Genomic DNA, 21,033 nt, shown 5'->3' with positions numbered 1-21,033 from the left:
TATTTTTACAGACCTTTGAAAAACCACAGAGATTAATTACACTCTGCCCCTATAAATAATTAATTAATGCATACAGCACTAAAACTGAGGTTGTATATTCATATGTAAATAAATCGAAAAGTTTTTATTGATTATTTTTTAATATTTTTGGCAATTTTAGCAGCCGTGAATTAATTAGCATGCTGACAGCTTGCTGTGCTTTTAGACAGCTGGCATGAGAAAAATACTCTAAAAAAGTTTATTTCAATTAAAAATTAAATTCAGTCCCTTTAAAGCACTACAGACACATTCAGAGAGCTTTTCGCAGCTGAATCAACGTGCTTGCCCCCTTTTTTTTACATGTAGCCACAAGCTGCACTTTTAAGATGTCATGCCAAGTTAAAAACAATGTTTTTCAGTCTTAAAATAAGTCTTGAGAAACCCATGCTTTCGGTTTCACTCCGCTGTTCTCCGTCCAGCTGCTATTAAAGATGCTGTCTGATGTAAAACATCTAATTGGTGTGAACCTGAAACCAGTCTAAATATACAGGGCTTCTTTGAAAGTGATTATTATGTATTGATTATTAAATTTTTTAAGGTTTAGAAATGATAGTTTTGTACATTTTGATTTTAATGCACTTTTTATTTTACTATTGAGTGTGGCAGCGTAAGACCGATAAAAATTAACATCTCTTTGATGGTGTTAGAGTTAGTTAAATCTAAATTTTCAATTGATTCATAAAATTCTAATGTATTTGCGTTATTAAATAGTCACAGATGTTCTTGCATGGCATTTTTATTATTACTTTAAACATAGAATAAGTTGGAAATGCTGTTTTGATGCTGTTTGATTGCCATTTGTGCATATAAATGGAAATTATTTTCATAGAAATTAACGATTATTTTTAACTTTATTGAAACTATAATTCTTGCATTTACTTGTCAGCAATGACTGTTCGATCAAAATGATGGTTCCTCTGAGCCATTTCAGCACAAATACATCAATATTGTGTACATGCATTATGCATATTGAATATGATCCAAAGGGAGAAAAATATTTTTATAACTTTTCAGCAGTATTACCCAGCCCTAGTCATCTTGAGAACTGAATACAGTTTTGAAAGTAGTAGCAGTTTGTTCATACAACCTCACACATGGAGCTCTGCCCATGTTCCACATCAAACGGCTGAATGCCTTTGCGTTGGCCTCTACGGGACAACAGGGAAAGTCAAAGTACAGTACTTTCAGGCATTCCGTTCTTGGGTTTGGCCGACCCCCCACACTCTCTTTGAAAACAGGACATTGTTAAAACAGAAACATGTTGCTTTTGGCATGAGAGGCTGCTCTCTCCCTGCATACAACAGGGCCTACAATTAGCATGGCCGGCTCCCCAGAACAAATATTCTCCACTGTAATCCTGCCAAGGCAGCAGAGACACAGCTCTACTGCAAGAATGCTTGGCATTTCCTTTAATGTGCTTTGGCCGAGTTGGGTCAGAGAAAAGCAACAGTAACAGCAGAACAGTGTCCCACACAACAAAACTTCCTGTTCACACTCACTTTCTCTCTCAAACAAGCACGCTTTTCCTATAGAAAGAAAAACATATTTCCATCCCATCATTCTTTTTACCTGCTACTGCTCTCTAATGGTTTTATATTATGTTATCACACACATAGCTTACATACATGTATATGCTAAATAAGCTTTCTATTTCCATAGAAACCTCTGGCAAAATATCAAGTTATATCTTTCAAGCGACAGTTTCTAAAAGTAGTGCATTCATCCACTTACCAAATTACTGCAACCTCTAGGTCAGAGGTCTAAACTGGATCACTGGAAGACTACCATTCACCTCCATGTTAATTTCAAATACAGCCTCTCTCTAAAAGAGGTCCAGTACATTCCCTTACCGCCGTTTAGCCCAGTCATTTCATGTTGACAGTAAAATTGCCTTGAATAACCTGGAACCACGTCCTCAGAAGTCTCGGTTGATCCAAAGAAACCTGTAAGTTTGATGGTCAAAAGCACTCTACCGTTAAAACAAGAACTTGACACCCTGAAACAAGCACTTAGACCCTTTCCCCATCTGTATTTCTTCAAAATTTTGAAAGAAATTTGAAGACTTATCTCTCTGCTGCAAATACACGTGAATGACATAATGTCTTACACACTGAAGTCCCTTCAAAGTCATTTCAGTCGGAGGCCATCTTGGCAACTGGCATACAAGTTCAGCTGCTGTCTACTTGAATGAGGGAAAATCTATTTGTCAATGATATCTTAAATTAGCAAACAAATCTGACAACAACAGTATCAAATATTTCCATAGCCATATTTGTAGCCATTCTAGAAATAGACAATGCGCCTATCTACTGTCTCAAACTCATTTTAACACACGTTACCATATTTAAATCCATTCCCATTGAATAACACATGTTTTCTCCCTCAATATGTGTGAAATTATACCAAGGGGAACAGATTCTGTGTGGGGCTAACCTTGGTTGGCCAAAAATTAAATTCCACAATGGGTCATAATTTAAGTATTAACTTCTCAAGCAAATGGACGTGACTAATTAATTCTGAGAACCTTGAACAGTGATCTTTAAGTATCTTAAAGATCAATATTTTTCCATACTTCTAGTCTCACTTAGACAAACTATTCTTGCTAAGAACCACCCACTTAGTGACTGACTTTTAAAGCAACTGGTCACCGTTTTTTTCTTTTCACGTGCTATTGGGTTTATTTAAAACAGATCATGCTACAACAGATGAAGCAGGATGTGAAAACTAACATCTATCCATCAGGTCTGGTGATGATTTACTGCTCTGGAATATTTTTTTTTACCCTGAGAGAAAATCTACTTAGACACCAGAGGTCAACATATTATTACGGTTTTATTGGGGATTGATTTCCTGTAGTGCCGACAGTAGCAGAGCATATGGATGTCATTAGAGAACCTTGAAGAGGGCACTGTGATGGCATTATCAATCTTTACCATCCTTTCAAAAGACCCCACTCCTCACAGTGCTGCCTGGAGAAATCCAAGAGGTCACAGCACGCTTCAAAATAGAGCCTGTTCTGATGCGTTACTGATAATATCAATAGCACTTATCTATTCAGCGTTCGCCCTTGTGTCTGCCAGCTTCCCGTAAACAGAAAACATTCCCTTGTGAGGAAGGACGTTTTTCCATCGGGCTGAATAGGGTGAATGACCTCGAAGAACGAGCCCATATTTCAGGTGATTCTGATTTGATTGCACGTGCAGTTGCTTAAATACACTTCTTCCTCTTCCTTCACCAGCAGCACAAAGAGAACAACGGAACTGAAGTACGAGATAGAATTTAATCATATTACGGCAACGGCTTCACTTCTGTGTGACAGAAGCAATTGTTTAATGTAAAATCAATAAAATCTCACAATGTCTGCTGACTCTCGACACAAAAGATGGCCAGGTTGATGAATCACGACAGTAATGTTTTTCTTATGCAAATGATAACTGCTGAGCGCATACCATTACAACACTGCAAAACATGTGCTTTGGCCCATCCTCCTCACGGCACTGAACGCAAACAGATGTATGAGGAGATTGCAGGAAAAACAACTTTACGCAACAGGCAGAAAATGCATCACGTTCTCAAGCAACACAAAGTGTATTATGTACGCCAGCTAGGTGGGTAGTGTCTCTACACGCTCTGGTACATTTTTTTATTATTGAACTTGCTTTGGACTAGCATGAGCAAAACAACTGCATGAGCAAAACAAATCTTCAGATATTAAGCACTCAAAACACTAAAACAAATACAGTACTATAAAATGAGTCATTTTTTATTATTTAAAAAATTGTGAGTGTTTGCCTGTGCAAATTTAGCAGTTGCTAAGGTCTTCCAAGTATTTTTTTTTTTTTCTCTTTGTCATTTCTGCAACATAGGCTCATTGGGAAAAACATGCCTCTATTTACTTTTTAGCAAAAACATACCTATATATAAAATTTGATCAAGTTTATAGCTACAATTAACATTAGTTGCAGTAAAATAACTTTTGTTCCTTTTCACATATTATGACTATGGGGGCGATTATTGATGAATAAATGCACTTTTTTTTTGCATAGCTCCTTGCATAATGCTATGTTATGACCTAAAACACTTTTACCACAGTGCATGCTTCATATGTGTATCTTTTCTAGCATAGTAAACTTGCTTGGTAGTGCACCTCATACAGCAGGTATGAGTCCCATAAAACACAAGTCACAATAAAAGAGCTCAAAGACTTTTAGAAGCAAGCTAAATGGCATGGTTATTTAAAAAATATTATTTTTATTTATGTTAAAGGGGTCATATGATGCCATTTTAAAGATAGTTATTTGGTGTATTTGGTGTAACAGAATATGTTGACATGCTTTAATGTTTAAAAAACACATTATTTTTCAAATTCTGTACATTATTGTAGTTCCTCTATACCCCGCCTCTCTCAAAGGCGTTGTTTTCTACAAAGCCCCTCCTTCCAACAAGCGCAGTCTGCTCTGATTGGCCAACTGACCCAGTGCATTGTGATTGGCCGAACACCACAAGCATGCGTCAGCAATGTAACGCCCCTTACCATAATCGGGAGCTACAGCTTTTAAGTTAGTTTTATCAGTTCGAGCCCGAAAGGGGAACAGAGTCGCGTGACAGACACAGTGATGATGCTCATATGTAATTGCAGTACACAAGCCGCGGTTAAGACAATTTCTGATGGGCTGTCCACTCCACTGTGATGTGACCCTGTTCCCTTCACTCACACACACACACACACACGACGCGTCATGTGCAAAACTCTGCATTTGAACAGTCAATAGCAAATACTTGAAATAATAACACAACATACTTACAGTCGCTGATTCAGAAGCGCCAGATTGTAATAGCAAAGTCGGAATTGACCCTTTTTATTTTATTTTATTATTTTTTTTTTTTTTTAGAAATAGCCTTCATGCATAGCCAGCCTTGTACTCTACTAGGTTCACGAAACTGTCATCCATAAAATGCGTTGCACAAACTCGAACATTTGGGTTTTGCTGTTGTGTTGTAAACAAATCTTAACCAATGATTCCTAATTGCATCTACTTTCGGAAGGCCAAATAAAGTGCTTTTGCTTTCGCATAGAAACATACAGCGTCTCCCTGACATGGCTGCATCAACACTACCGCGGTTACTGAAACCACGCCTTCTTTCTTTGCGTGAACATTTAGGCGGCATTACACAAATATTTCCACATCGTGACGTAGACATGTGGGGGTGTGTTTGAATGAGACGTTTTAGGGGGGCGTGGACGAGTCTTAACTTTTATAAAGAATATCTCTTTGGGTTTGAGACTTTAGCCTTTGCAACTTTAGGGATCTCATCTATGCACAAACAGCTTGTAACACTCCAAAGAGAAAGGTCATATGACCCCTTTAACATTATCATTTAGGTTTAGGGTAGGGTTTTATGAAGGTGGTATGCTATTTTGCTACTCACCAGACATTATTACAAAACTGCCGAAATACATACAACAACCAACATAAAAAAATGTTACCACATTCACGTTCATCTCTTTCAGTAAAAACTGAACACATTTTAGTGTCACTGTGGAAATTTCACTTTGAAACTTGCAACGAGCAATGTAATATCATTTTTGCTGAAATTTTGCCACAGGCACGTTTTTCCAAAGAGCAAGGGGTTGCATTTCCGTGGTTGTCTGTCTGTTACCAGGGTGGTCCAAGTCAAGCCCACCACCAACTCCCTATGATATTTTTTTCAGCAGGGTATTGCTTAGTGTAAGTCTGAGATTTTTTTGGGCTGTTTTATCAGCTTGGCAAAACTAATAATCAATGTAAAGGGACATCAAAATGATAGACAACAACAACGAGCTACCCATCAAGAGAATTAAGCAACAATTAGACAAAACATTTTTAGTAAATTGACAACTCTACAAACAGACAAGCAAAACAACATCCCAGACTAGACACAACATCACAATAAACAAGTGACAACTGCAACAACTCTGAAGCACTAGTCAAAACAACATGACAAACACCTATTAGTAAAACAAAACAGGGGGTAAACCTTCAAAAATAGCCACCGCCTGCTTCAGGGATGATGGAAAGCACACCTGCCACAATAAAACAACAAGCCCTGCACCCGTTGCCAGGACCGTTGTGATAACAAGCATGTATTTTTATGTTTAATTGCCAGTGTGCCACCAGCTCAGACTCAACACACAGGCACACTCAGAGAATACGAGCAAGTATCCATCAGGGACCGCATTTTTCAATGCAACATTTGCATTCTGATAACTCTTAAAGGAGCCTTATCAGCCTCTAGTATATCAGCTTGTTTGTTTGTTTAATCACGGGCTTCTAAAAAAACCTATCATATAAGCAAGATGCCACTTTTTCAACCCCACCCTTTAGAAAAGAATAGGAATTAGAACAAACAACCATGTTACAAAAAAAAACAACAACAAAAAAAACGGCTCCAGGGACATCGACCACGTTGGTTTTGCAGATGGTTATGCAGTTGCTTAGGAAAAGCAAAACTTTTTGCGAAACAAGTATTTGTTTGGGAAATGACCTACTACACATTTGCGCACACACACACACAAAAAAATGTTTCATTCTCAGTTTTATTATTATATGCATTAATTTAAAGTAGTTCACAGGTTAAATCATCCCTTCAGTGATGCCAAAAATTAACACGTAGATTATTTTTTTATTCTCTCAAAACTAATAAGGAAGCTTATTCAAATTAGCAAAGCTAATTATAAATAATTAAGAAGAATTCATGGCAGAGGAACTCATCAAATTATTGATATTTTTATTAATATGCAAGTTTTACCTTGCAACAATTGTACAGGGATTTATTATAAAGACTGTTTTTGAGTATGCTCACAAAATCAAGCAATCGAGAGTTCAAACACATATTTTAAAAATGAAACCCATCAAGGATGCATTAGACAGCATGATGACATTATGACTACTGCAGAAAGATATGAGCATGCAGGTACAAGTTTTACGCTAGTAGTAGACAGAGAGAAAAGATAATGAGAATGGAGAAATAAGAGGTACCTTCAATCTTCTGCAGGGCTGTCTGACAGGCTTCCTGGCTAGCGAACTCAAATGGGTTGTTGCATGTTCGTACACTGTCACATTCACACTTCCCATCAATGATGTTACAGCCCGTAACCAGGTTTTCATTGCATGGCTCAAAGCCCAAGAGCTGGTCGTCATCCCAGTTTTCATCTGAGTGAAAATGAAAGACACATATCAATTAGGATCCCACAGAAACAGAAATTCGTAGTAATAAATTACCAGATCAAACAGAGCAACCAGATTTTAAAATTCAGAATCATCCTGATATATTTTTACAGTATCATTAAAATTGTGGGTTCCCAAAAGCCAACAGGTCTGGCAATGCTTAAGTAACGAGGCTACTGAATGCTAAAAAGGAGCACATGGGCAATTACATGTGCATTTGAGGTCCAAGGGGTATCGTAGAACTCGGAAATAAGAGAGAAACGTAGACTTCTTGTAAAGGATTATACAGTTCCTACATTCCTAGCCTCTCACGACTTACACGATAGATAAATGGTGGCAGAGAGCAGCGCATTTTCAAAATAAGAATGACCCCGACCCTGAAGACTCTTCTGTCTGCCAGCAACATTATGAAGTCTTATTTGCAGTGCAAACACACATTGCTGATACAAGCGCTGGTATTTCAGCCCACTGCGTGTTCACCTTATCGTGCACATGCACGTTTGTGTGCTTAGGACGGATAAATACACTCAAGATGGGGGTTAGTTGATATACTGAATATTTACATAAAAAAAAGACATTTAATAAAACTATAAATGTATATCAAAAGTGGGATCAGTAAGATTTTTTATGTTTTAAGTCTCTTATGCTCATCAAGGCTGCATTTATCTGCAAAAATACAGAGAAATTACAATTTACAATTTTCGGTAATACTTTATTATAGGGACAAATTCTCACTATTAACTAGTTGCTTATTAGCATGCCTATTATTAACATATTGGCTGTTTATTAGTACTTATAAAGCACATATTCTGCATGACCATGTTCCATATCCTACCCAATACCTAATCTTAACAACTAACTTACTAACTATTAAAAACAGCAAATTGGGAGTTTATTGAGGCAAAAGTTTATGAATAGTTAATTGGTTTTCTATTTTAATATACTTTAAAATTTAATTTATTCCTGTGATGCAAAGCTGAATTTTCATCAGCTATTACTCCAGTCTTTTCTTTTTCTTTTTTTTTTTGGAACCTGTGATACTTTCTTTGACAAATAAAACACGAAAAAGAACAGCAGTTAAAATAATGTTTAAATAATTATAACATCAACCAGCCCTAGTGCATACTAAGTACCAGCGCATGCATGCAGATGTGTCTGTTGGTCTCTGAGGAATGCAGCCTGCTTGCCAATAAATAACTGGCCTTGCACATCTATGAGCAATTCGGCTGTTCGGCTGTCAGAACCGTTTCTGCAGAAAACTGCCTCATACTACAGAGCAACCTACAATTTGATTTAGCAAAAATGAGACTACATGAGCTACAAAATGGCTTTGTTTTGTATCCATAACTTCTCAACCCTTGGGTGGGTCACTTAAATACTCAGAGGATAAACAAGTCATGGAAAAACACTCCTCTCACTCGCCTCGTGTCTGTTTGTTGTAGGGTCAGTCATCTGTTCAGCTACCGGTGCACAGCTGCACATTTGCGGCCCACTGTTTCGTCATCTGGATATGATGGGTGTGTTTACAGTTGTACGGCACAACACCCATACCGTGGGCCGAAAAAACACAAGCCTATCACTATCCCTGTCTATTGGGGGCTGTGAGTATGTGTGAGCTTGTGATCTCCTAACAATCAAGGACTGGAAGCTGATGTTCCAAAGCCCCTGCGCTTGTTGTTTTCACCAAAGCCACAGGGGTGAAGTCCCCAAATAGCTGCTGTCAACAGTTGATTCTTCAGTATAAGCATGGCTCTCTAGACCAGCTCTGGGTCGTTTAGCTGGGCGTGGAGGGTTGAGTCTCCTGCCAAACAAGGGTTGTCTGTAGCCTGGCATAGGGTTCACAATGATAAACACATCGTGGCGGTCTGAACCACACACCGGGACTCAGCCTTTCGTGTTCACAGACAGCATTGCCTTGAAGACCTCCTGGGAAGTTCCTACTTTCGAGATCAGAAATCATAATTACGACGGGATGTCCATTCAAGTGATTTCAGTCGGAGAAAAACTGACACACTGTCATATTTCTTTCTCTGTTTCACACAATGTTTTTAGTGCTAATGCAACAAAATGAAGGGCAAATATGCATAACATACGTAACTATGTATTTTATCATTCTTGTGTTTCCATGAACAATAAATGATGAGAAATGCCAAGCCAAGTCAGCCCATAAACCAGCTACATTAGCCGTATTTACTAGAAATATTCACTACACAAAATGCATACTAGAGATGTCAATCAATTAAAACATTAACTAAATTAATTACATGATGTTCATTAATTAATCAAATTCAATTACAATATTTGCTAAGAAAAGCTCACAAATGAAGATAATTCAAAGATACAATTGTGCCAGATGAGAAATTCATTAAATAAACATTACTAAGTCATTAAATAGACATTAAAACAATATTGTTTGTTGTATTTCCATGTTAAATGTAAGCCTATCACTGGTGCTTTCAGTTAAAAGCAGGTTGAGCTTTTTAAAAACACTGTTCGACCAAAGATGGGGTCTGAAGTTTTTCCACATTTGAAAATTTCAATATAATTAATCACAGACAATTATTATGCTAGTTGATAACCCTAGTACAATGTAATTGTAGAGCAAACATTGACAATTACAACTTCAATCATGACTAATTTGCTCATATCGTGAGTCTTTAATTGACATGCCCCTAAAACCCAACAAAGAAAATCTGAGATCAATAAAATATAATTTCCCACTGGAAATGACAACATTGGGGAGTTTTCCTTGTGTGTTCTGAAAATACAATCAATCGGACACAAACTTACAGCAGGATTACTGTATTGTAGCCCCAAAACAGGGCAAACCTTTTAAGTCGCGATATAAAGAAAATAGCGACAGATATATATATATTTTTTGGTAACGCTTTATTTTAAGGACCACTTCTCACTATATTAACTAGTTGCTTATTAGCATGCATATTACTAGCATATTGGCTGTTTAGTATTTATTAGGCACATATTAATGCCCTGCATGACCATATTCTAGATCCCTTAACCCTACACAATACATAAGCTTAACAACTAGCCTCACTAACTATTAATAAGCACCAAATTAGGAGTTTATTGAGGGAAAACTCTTAGTTGAAAGTGAATATGCGTTCCCTAATCTAAAGTGTTACCAATTTTTTTTTTCTCTATTGTGACATATACCTGAGTGAAATAGGTTATCCAAATAAATAAATAAATAAAATAATACATTTAATGCAGGGGATCGGTTTCATTTATCAAATGTTCATTAGATGAAGGCAGATCTGAATTACAAGCTTGTAAAATAGGGGCGGGATTTAAGCAGACTAAAATGATTGGAGAAGACAGACATAAAAAGTACGTCACAAGAGAGAACGCTGTTGTTTCACTGCAAGGATGAGTTGTGATATTTTGATTCAATTACAAGCTCAAAAAATCAAACATTAAGAAAACAGACTGAAACAGAAAACTGAATTTCCATTGATGCCTACTTTAACATATCACAGTCTCTGTTTGAAGCATGCCACAGATTAATGTGGTCAGAGAGTTATAACAATAACAGTTTTAGAAAGTGTGACCGCTCTTATTACATTCTCTTAGGAATTCCATTCAACTTCTATTAAAACTGGGTAAAAACACTTTCACATTACCTAATATAGATTGTCTGGTAGACGAAGAAGCTGCTAAAACAATCTCACAAAAAAGCTTGTGAAATCACAAAAACTGGAGGAATAAAATGAGCTTTCATTCAACACAGCGGTTCTTCATAAACAAACACAGTGAACAGTGTTGTTTTGCTGATACCATGGCATGATATCAAATCGCTGCTCGTCCTCTGCTAGCTGATACATGGCATTTCTGCTGTACTTTGCAGTGGCACCTGGTTGTTTTCAAGGTAGGAGTCCTTCCTGAAGCAAGAGATGCTTGCTAATTTGCAACCAAACCAATTAATTACTCTGTCAGAAAAAGACAGCATTTTTAACACCCAAGTCGTTAAATGCTACTCTGCGACTAATACAAGAAACCGAAGACAGGATGACAAATACACTCATAATAAATCACAAAAGCTATTAATACTCCAAATCTAGCAATAAATTTAACATGACATCAGAATTAAGCTTTTATTTAATGCATATTCCAGGTGTTATTTTGAATGACTCATCAGCACATTAAAAAAAGTAAAAAATTACTGAAATAAAAGACATTAGAGTAACAAGTAATAATGTATTATTTTCACAATTTTAAATAAATATATAAATAATAACATTAAAATCTAGGCCATTCAAGCTATCTACTGGATTATGGTAACCAATACAGTGGGGGAAAATATAGTATATATGATCCCCTGCTGATTTTGTAAGTTTGCCCACTGACAAAGAAATTATCAGTCTATAATTTTAATGGTAGGTTTATTTGAACAGTGAGAGAGAGAATAATCCAGAAAAACGCATTTCAAAAAAGTTATAAATTGATTTGCATTTTAATGAGTCCAATAAGTATTTAATTCCCTATCAATCAGCAAGATTTCTGGCTCCCAGGTGTCATTTATACAGGAAAGGAGCTGAGATTAGGAGCACTCTCTTAAAGGGAGTTCTCCTAATCTCAGTTTGTTACCTGTATAAAAGACACCTGTCCACAGAAGCAATCAATCAATCAGATTCCAAAGTCTCCACCATGGCCAAGACCAAAGAGCTGTCCAAGGACGTCAGGGACAAGATTGTAGACCTACACAAGGCTGGAATGGGCTACAAGACCATCACAAAGCAGCTTGGTGAGAAGGTGACAACAGTTGGTGTGATTATTCGCAAATGGAAGAAACAAAATAACTGTCAATCTCCCTCGGACTGGGGCTCCATGCAAGATCTCACCTCGTGGAGTTTCAGTGATCATGAGAACAGTGAGAAATCAGCCCAGAACTACATGGGAGGATCTTGTCAATGATCTCAAGGCAGCTGGGACCATAGTCACCAAGAAAACTATTGGTAACGCATTGCACCGGGAAGGACTGAAATCCTGCAGCGCCCGCAAGACCCTCCTTCTCAAGAAAGCACATGTAAAGGCCCATCTGAAGTTCGCCAATGAACATCTGTATGATTCAGAGCAGAACTGGGTGAAAGTTTTGTGGTCAGATGAGACCAAAATCGAGCTCTTTGGCATCAACTCAACTCGCCGTGTTTGGAGGAGGAGGAATGCTGCTTATGACCCCAAGAACACCATCCCCGCCGTCAAACATGGAGGTGGAAACATTATGCTTTGGGGGTGTTTTTCTGCTAAGGGGACTGGGCAACTGCACCGCATCAAAGGGACGATGGACGGGGCCATGTACCGTCAGGGCCAGGGCATTGAAGCCAGAAAGGGCATTGAAAATGGGTCGTGGATGGAAATTCCAGCATGACAATGACCCAAAACACACGACCAAGGCAACAAAGGAGTGGCTCAAGAAGAAGCACACTAAGGTCCTGGAGTGGCCTAGCCAGTCTCCAGACCTTAATCCCATAGAAAATCTGTGGAGGGAGCTGAAGGTTCGAGTTGCCAAACGTCAGCCTCGAAACCTTAATGACTTGGAGAGGATCTGCAAAGAGGAGTGGGACAAAATCCCTCCTGAGATGTGTGCAAACCTGGTGGCCAACTACAAGAAACATCTGACCTCTGTGATTGCTAACAAGGGTTTTGCCACCAAGTACTAAGTCATGTTTTGCGAAGGAGTCAAATACTTATTTCACTCATTAAAATGCAAATCAATTGATAACGTTTTTGAAATGCGTTTTTATGGATTTTTTTGTTGCTATTCTGTCTCTCACTGTTCAAATAAACCTACCATTAAAATGATAGACAGATCATTTCTTTGTCAGTGGGCAAACGTACAAAATCAACAGGGGATCAAATATTTTTTTCCCCCACTGTAAGTAAAAACACCCAAAAAACTCTCATGGCATTTCGTAATTCTTTTACATTTTGGCAAATTGGTGGTTAATATGTATTTTTTCCTCAATGAATATTCAGATTCACTCATAAAAATGTTACAATACCGAAGCATTTGGGCTGCAATTCAGATTCAATTCAGAGTTGACTTCAGCAATAGAGGACTCTTTTTTGCAAAAGTGACTACAGTCTGTGTCCTCTGTTCATTGTTCAAACACAGACCCCCTTGTGACACTCTCCAGTCTCTGAATTATAACCCCAAAAAGTCCCGCCGGCCCCTACGCAGCACCCCCTGAGAACACTTAGTACTCTGAGGAGCAGAAGAGAGACTTCAGGGAAGTGCGTGACAGGGAGGCTGCCGAAAGGGGGTACACTTTTCCGCTTGTCTTCACTAACTACACCAGAGAACCAGTTTCCCTCAACAAATTTTAACCTGCCCGCTCTGTCCCTTTTTGTGAAAAAGAAGAAAAACTTAGACAAAGACATGCCCTTTGGCTGGCAGTGGATGCTCTGCTTTGAAAAAAATTTTCACCCCAAGATTCTGTCGCCAGTTTCTCACCCTCACCATGTTAGTCTAGACATGTATTACTGTTCTGTTACATTTACATTTTTCATTTATCCAAAGCAGCTTACAAATGAGCAACGCAACATGTGATTCATCATAAAGAGGCCAATAAAACACGAAAAGTGCTCATAATACAAAGTTTCAGACATCATTTAGAATAGTACAAGCTACAACAGGGAGGCATTAAGGAAAAGTGAATGCATAAAGGACTTTTATTCCACGAATAGGGACTTGAAAATCTAGATCTAGATCTTGAGTAGTTCACCCAAAAATTCTGTCACAATTTACTCATCCTCACCATGTTACTCCAAACCTGTATTACTGTTCTTATCTTGTATTCTATTTAAAGTAATTACAACGAATGGGGACTAGAGCTTTAAAATGGTCACCTGATCCAGATCTTGAGTTAGTTCAACTCACTGACTCAACGATCCGTCAGTTAATGGCTCACTGGAGGGGAAGAATATCAATAAATAATGACTTTAATCTGTTTTTCAGAATACTTTACAACACATTTCATGTGAAGCATTAGCAGGACATAATTCTTTACAGTGATTTTTCATCCTTTTTGAGGCTTGGAAGCTCCAATAATTGCAAAAACAACTGGTTCAAAACTAAAAAAATCTAATTAAATCTGCAAATTCTGAGCACACCTGAAAGCAAGGTTGGGGGAAGATACTTTAAAAAGTAAAGCTTTACAATATTGCCTTACTCCACATAAAATGAACTAATTTCATTACTTGGTTACTTTTTTATTGAAGGTAATGCATTACTTTTGCGTTACTTTTGGTCTCCTGGGCTAGGCTTGCTAATTTATTTATTTTTTAACAAAAAAACCAAAAGTTATATTTTTTGCAACTGTAAAGGCACTTTCACATCAAAAGTGAGATTAATTAGCCTTAGTCTGAAGGAAGTGCCTCTGCACCTCACTCCCAATTTCACTCAACATGGGGACAGGAGAGGTGCGAGTGAATAGATGGGAAAACAAAGTAACTTGCTTTAAAAAAAGTAACTCAGTTATTTTCTTAAAAATGTATAGGTAATGTATTACTGTACTAAAAAAAGTAATCTGAATATGTTACTCGCATTAGTTTTAACGCATTACTCCCAGCACTGCCTGTTAAGGAGGAAAACTGTGGAACTGCCCATATCTCTCTAACTTGGATTACATTCTTAGTTTATTTGTGTCATGAATTGCATTACGTTTCCCAGTCATCGCATAACCTTTATTTAGATGGGTCATTTAGCGTTTTTGGCAAAGGAATGCCTTAGACAAAAAGCACTCCGTCTGACAGTGATTATGGCCAATGTGGAGCTGCTTTGTTAGTAGACAGAGTCCAGGGTGTGTATGGATGACATTAATAAGCGCAGGCACGCTTCATTCTCCATGTGTTCTCTGCAAACAGATTGTGTATAATCACGTTCCATTCTTCCCAGTCTGACGCCATTTAAATGATAAAGACCACTGCTTTTCTCCTAGTCAGGAAGATTATGATTTGAGCCCAGTGCTGTATTAACAGTAATGTGGTGCAGTCAGTCTGGGATACAAACTGTCAAGCTCAGGGCTCCAATTCCAGATGGTTGGACAAGGTGAAGCTTCAGTAAATATACTGGCTCATAAATGGTCAGCGCGAGTATGTCAAAAATTTTAACCATGCGTGTTGTCATGGAGAAGGATGTCAGCTGCACAAATTAATAAATTATTTTCTTACAGCGCAACAGAACTAGAGCAAGGTAAATGTAATTTCCCATAAAAAACAAACAAACAAAAAAACTGAGTAAATGTGTTGTTTTTTAAGGCACAAAGTTATGTAGAAATTCAACAATATTTTTTACATATTTTAAATAAACATTATAATATTTAATATTATATAACATTATATAAACATATAGCATACAATATGAAAGATGGATAAACATTTCTATTCAAAACTGCTATAGAACCAACTATGTTACCTGAATAACTAAGAAAATATGTGCTAATAGTAATTCATTGTTTTCCACGTTAAATAATTTGTGTTTCTGGCTTCAAATTTCATGCTTTCTCAAGAAATCAAATCCACTCTTAAAGGGATAGTTCACCCAATAATGAAAATTCTGTTCCAAAACCTGTATGAACTTCCTCTTTTTATTATTATTTATTTATTTGATGAACATGAAAGGCGGCATTTTAAAGAGAACAATTGTGCACAAAAAAGGTAGTTTTGCAGAAGAAAGAAAGTCATACAGGTTAAAAATGACATGAAGGTGAGTAAATGACGACAGTATGCCCATTTTCCTCTATCCATTTAAGGATTCATCAAATCTCCAATATCAGCTGACAGTAGACAATATATTAAGCATCCCTAAAAAGCAGCATGCAAAGCCTTTAAATTTCCAGATGCCTCCAGTTCAACTTAGATGTTCCTTTCTGGCTCCATACTAGGTCTTCCACTGACTGGCTTCATAAAAATTGAGCTATCTGTGCTTTACAAGACACATTTTTTTCTGACATTAGTAAAATCTGTTATAATCATCAGAAAACATATGAATGTCAACAAAACCTATAAAACAGTTCTACAAGAAAAACACAATAAAGCAAAAATAGCAAAGCAAAAATAATCGATAGATTAATAATCATAGATTTCAAACATTTGTGATTTGGAATGTCTCTTGAAAAATAAATAGTGATAAGTAGTAAATTTAAAACACTATGACTGCACCTGAACTGATGAAATTGATGCAGTTTGAACAAATGTTGTATAAAGGTCTTTTCTTGTTAAGATAAGGCCTAAAGTAACTCCCAAATACAGCTGGCTTCACACAGGGACCCCTGACTGCTTTCTCTGAATAGAGAAGCGAGACATCATACATCACTTCCCAGGGAAATCTCACCTGGAGGGTCCTGACACTAAACCCCCTGGGTGTTCCATGTGATGTGCTTGGTAAGACCATCTCCAGAGAAGCCCGCGGGGCATTTCAAGACCATCGTCTCAAATGTATGTGTTCACTGTAAACAGCCTGTCCAAAGTAATCTCATGCTTTGGAATGCACAGGAATTTATGGACTTGGACGCGAAACGTAGGGACAGTTCAAACTGAAAAATGCTTTTGTTGTTTTCTCCTCCACCCCTGTGGTGCTCAATTTAAAGGAACATTTCAGCTAAAAATGAAAATTCTGTCATTATTTACTCACCATTTGTGTCGCAACAAACCTCAATGAATTTGTTTCTTCTGTGAAACACAAAAGTTAATCGTTTATGCATATCAAAACTTACATTTTTGTCTACTCAGCTTCAGATATGAGCCACTTTACTTGTGCTCTTTGAAGCCTAACAGCCCCAGCTGTCAATCACTTTCATTTAATTAAAAACACGGCCAGGATATTCTTCAGAAATTCACCTTTTGTGTTATACAGCAGAAAGCAAGCAAGCCATACAGGTTTGGAACGACATGAGGGTGAATAAATGACAGAATTGTTATTTTTAGGTGAAATTTTCCTTTAAAAGCCAGTACAAATCTTTGATGTCATATAACACAGATAACTTTGAGATATTCATAATTCATGGCGACTCACGGCAGGCACGGTCTACAGCAGATGCACTTTAGAGACTAATTCACTGTTAAGACCCTCTGAGGTCTTAGTTTGTTAGGAGGTGAGGGTGGGGGTTAGCAGGACATGGCCTATACTGGCATTCGCTGCGCTCTCTCATCTGACTCATTTATCTGACAGCCGTAGCTGTGCCACTCAATGCTGCAGTGTTTTCTTGGCTGAATTACAGCAGATGTCACCCCGGCAGTTACATGTCAAACGGTCGAGACGCCTTCAATTTTCATAGCCAGCCATGCTGAAACCTGACCCGTGACATTGCAATGCATGTCCTCTGACCAAGCCGGCGTTCCAACTTGGACTAGGCCTAACAAGCGATGGGACTCTTCGGAGAAAAAGTAGACTGATCCATCGTGCAAGCATGCAGAAAATTTTACAGTCTGTTCGAAATCTGTCTAAATAGCAAATATGACCGGTTTGTTCATTGCTGTGCCAGTTTTAGATCTCTAGGGTTATTTTCTTGAGATGACATCACATTCTGGTATAGCTGATTCATTAGTTTACAAAGCCTGCAAAGTTTCAGTAAAGATTTATGGTTTTGATTCTTTCTTCAGCAGCAGAAACACAACTTCAAAAATAACGACAGGCCGATAAATTGGCTGATGCTTGACACTGACAGTACTGTGAATAGATAAACATTTGAATTGCATTTTGACTGCAAAGTATACCTGTTTTTACATTTGTAAACTGTTGGTTTATATTCTTATTTGCTTATTTATGAAGTCAATAACATAGACTGGACAAATATCGAATTAAACTGGATTTCCCATATGTGAAATGTCACGTAAATCGGCTCTGGCTATTCAAAGTCTCCAAAAACTATTACTTAATATCTTTTCTTCCCTGTGTAGTTTTCTAATTCATTCATCTCAGATGCAGAAACTAAACAGGGAGTGAAAGTTTATTTAACAGTACAGAGCTCATGAATATTTAATCAGGTAGGCAATGGCGCTAAACAACGTCCTTCTATCACAGTATGGTTTCTGTAAACACACACTTGAGTAGGGCTTCATAACCCAGCATTTAAAAACACCCTTTCAAACTGAAATGTACTAAGCCAGGATTTAAAGGAATGTGAAGTACAGAGAGAAAACCTCTACAGAGAAGACCCAGAGCTAAGACAAACGCTTGACAGCACAATTAACTGAATCAAGGTGAGGTGAGTAAAACGCATTCTGAGAAGCAAAGCCTCATGGCTGATGGTTTTAGAAGCGCACGTCCCTCGACGGTCCGATGTCAAATACTGGCTGAGGCGCAAGTGAAGTTGCATAGCAGACATTCCGATGAAAAACCAACAAGCCTCGGCGGAAAGAGCGAGGCTGGCACCACGTCCAAAAACAGCACGGAATCCGTCAGCCATACCCCAAAGAAATGGAAAACCGACATGCTGCAAACACATTAACCAGCTTTGCCTCTCTTTCACACTACTCCAAACGACCGTCATGTATGCAGGCATGGGAAATGTGTTATAGCCTACAAGACAGGACCAACGCTGACATTCATGCTCATGCCGACAATAATGGCTTTACAATCACATTACGATATCTAATGAGAGCTGATCATGGTTCGTTTCTACTCAAATTAGCTGTAATCATGACGCATAACGTTCAGGAGTTTTTCATTTCTCGAAGCTGAGCTACCGTAGTGTTAACCAGGTTAACATCCTAATGAACAACTCATTGTATAGCAGATTTAGAATACTTCACACTTTTATTTTCCTATCCATATGGACAGATACTGTGGCAAGCCGCATAAACATTTATCATCACTTTTTTTTCAAAGCTAACAAGTATCTATTTTATGTTACAAGTAGCCCTACATATTAATTAAATACTCCAGTAGTGACAAATAAACTTTTTCAGGTTCACTAGTATAAAAGATAATAGCATTAGAGGCAAATAACATTTTCATTGTTACTGGTAATTGTTTCTATGTTTATATGGATTCATTTGTGGTTCAGATATGGATTATTCATATCCAAATAGTATGTTCAACTTTACTACTCTGTATTATTAGTAACTATCAATTACATGATTGGAACCGTCATTGTAAATAGTTACAATTGGAATTACACTGTAATCTGACTAGTAAAATTTGTAACTACTGGGATAAATGTTAAGAACCTGGTATATATTCTGGTGTCACAAATATATAAATGAGACCTAGTAAAGCTTGAATGTATGCTAGTAGCCTAACTATACTAGATTCTACTATAGCAACCACCAATGTAAATAGAAGTAAATACTTCATATCTGAACCACAGATTTGCAAAATTCAGAGAAATATTTGAAATTTGTTAGCAGTAAAAATAGAATACTTGTCACTATTGGGATATGATTAGCACTAATATGAAATAATTACTAGGTCCATTCAGCTGACTATTCTATTTGAATAGCCTATATATTCTGACATCTGTTTAAAAATAAGTAAAAACAACAAAATGGTTAGTCAGCTTTATAAAATAGTGTTAAAATGGCTTGCCAGAACAGATTCGCTTTGGTTTAGTTTCCCCAATAAATACAGACGGAGGCAGAAGTGATGTGATTTATTTCATTCCTTTCACCATCATTAGTCGCGACTGAAGCAATGAACATGGATGACAATTTCTCAAAGAGTAAATGAAATATGTATACAGACCTTCACAAACTCCAACCTCGTACTGCGTGATGGAGCCGCCGTTTAACGGGGGTCTGATCACGCACCGGAGTCCGCGGTCGCAGGTCCCGTACAGACCGTAAACGCCGCCGCAGCTCTCGTTCTTCTGCTTGGCACAAACCGAGCAGCAGCCGCAGATCCCCAACACCACGGAGCCCGTGCAGTGCTTGGGCTCCTCGCATTTGGACTTATCACAGGGCAAACAAATGAGCGCCCGACTGTTCTTCGCGATCAACACCACAAGTTGGAAAATCAGCATGCATTTCATAAGAAGATACATCCTGGAGGAGGCCATGAAGGAAAAGTGAAAATTATAGATATCCAACCCACCCCCTGTCCCCCAAACTACACGATGAGGAACGGTTCCTCCAGCCAAAGCAACAAATAACAGAAGAAAACAGCGACTCTGAACGAGCGCGAGAAATGTTCCGTGCACAAAGACGCGTTTTCTTGTCGAACAGAATAATACGGCGTTCCTGGTGTCAAACTTTTGTTGAAGAAAGCCACCAAAAAGGCATCCCCTTCAAACGAGCGGCACCAGAAGAACTATCCCACGCTGTACAACCAGTGCATGGCTTATGCGTCACGATTTCTGCACTGTTCGGTCCAGTTTGTTTTCGCGTAGGAAAACTTTCCTCACGCGCCTCGTCCTTGGAGTCTTTCGTATGCAAGCCAGTCCTGCGCCTATAAAGCCAACGCGCGATGTTTTTCAGTAGCTCCCTGTTGAAGGAAACGCGGTCCTGTTATTTTTGTTTTTGTTGTTGCCAGCAGAGATTCATTCAGCTATGCGAATAAATGTTTCCAGCTATCGCGTCCGTCTCATGTCTACCGCTTGCGCTCGCTGCTGAGCGTTCAACTCAGTCCCTCACCGTGACCTCATAACGGAACCACTCCCATCTCGCATTACTTTGCTCCATTGGAGAGTTTATTCGTTCCAGATATGAAACACAGGAAATGCTGGTAACACGACACGCTCAAACGCAGGAGTCCGTGATATAGTTCCCGCTGGTGAAGGTGCACGCGTGGAATGTGGGGCCCGCATAACTTTGAAAGAATCTCGAGTTT

General features: G+C 38.2%; 1 protein-coding gene across 2 annotated transcripts in view; it reads right to left on the bottom strand.

Annotated features, from left to right (window-relative positions):
- LOC306885988 (cysteine-rich motor neuron 1 protein-like) overlaps nt 1-20,825 on the bottom strand; it is a 126,951-nt gene extending 106,126 nt beyond the window's left edge. For both annotated transcript variants that reach the window (XM_079442830.1, XM_079442831.1), the window contains exons 1-2: nt 19,951-20,825; nt 7,059-7,232 (exon numbers count right to left, since the gene is read on the bottom strand). In XM_079442830.1, the coding sequence (XP_079298956.1) occupies nt 7,059-7,232; nt 19,951-20,263 (487 nt within the window). In that variant the 5' untranslated portion in view covers nt 20,264-20,825. The remainder of the gene's footprint in view (nt 1-7,058; nt 7,233-19,950) is intronic.
- Nucleotides 20,826-21,033: the final 208 nt, after the last annotated feature.

Source organism: Barbus barbus (genome assembly GCF_936440315.1).
Source record: "Barbus barbus genome assembly, chromosome: 20".
Taxonomy (NCBI): Eukaryota; Metazoa; Chordata; class Actinopteri; order Cypriniformes; family Cyprinidae; genus Barbus; species Barbus barbus.
The sequence above is the reverse complement of the archived record's forward strand: the minus strand, read 5'-3'. Positions and strand labels throughout refer to the sequence as shown.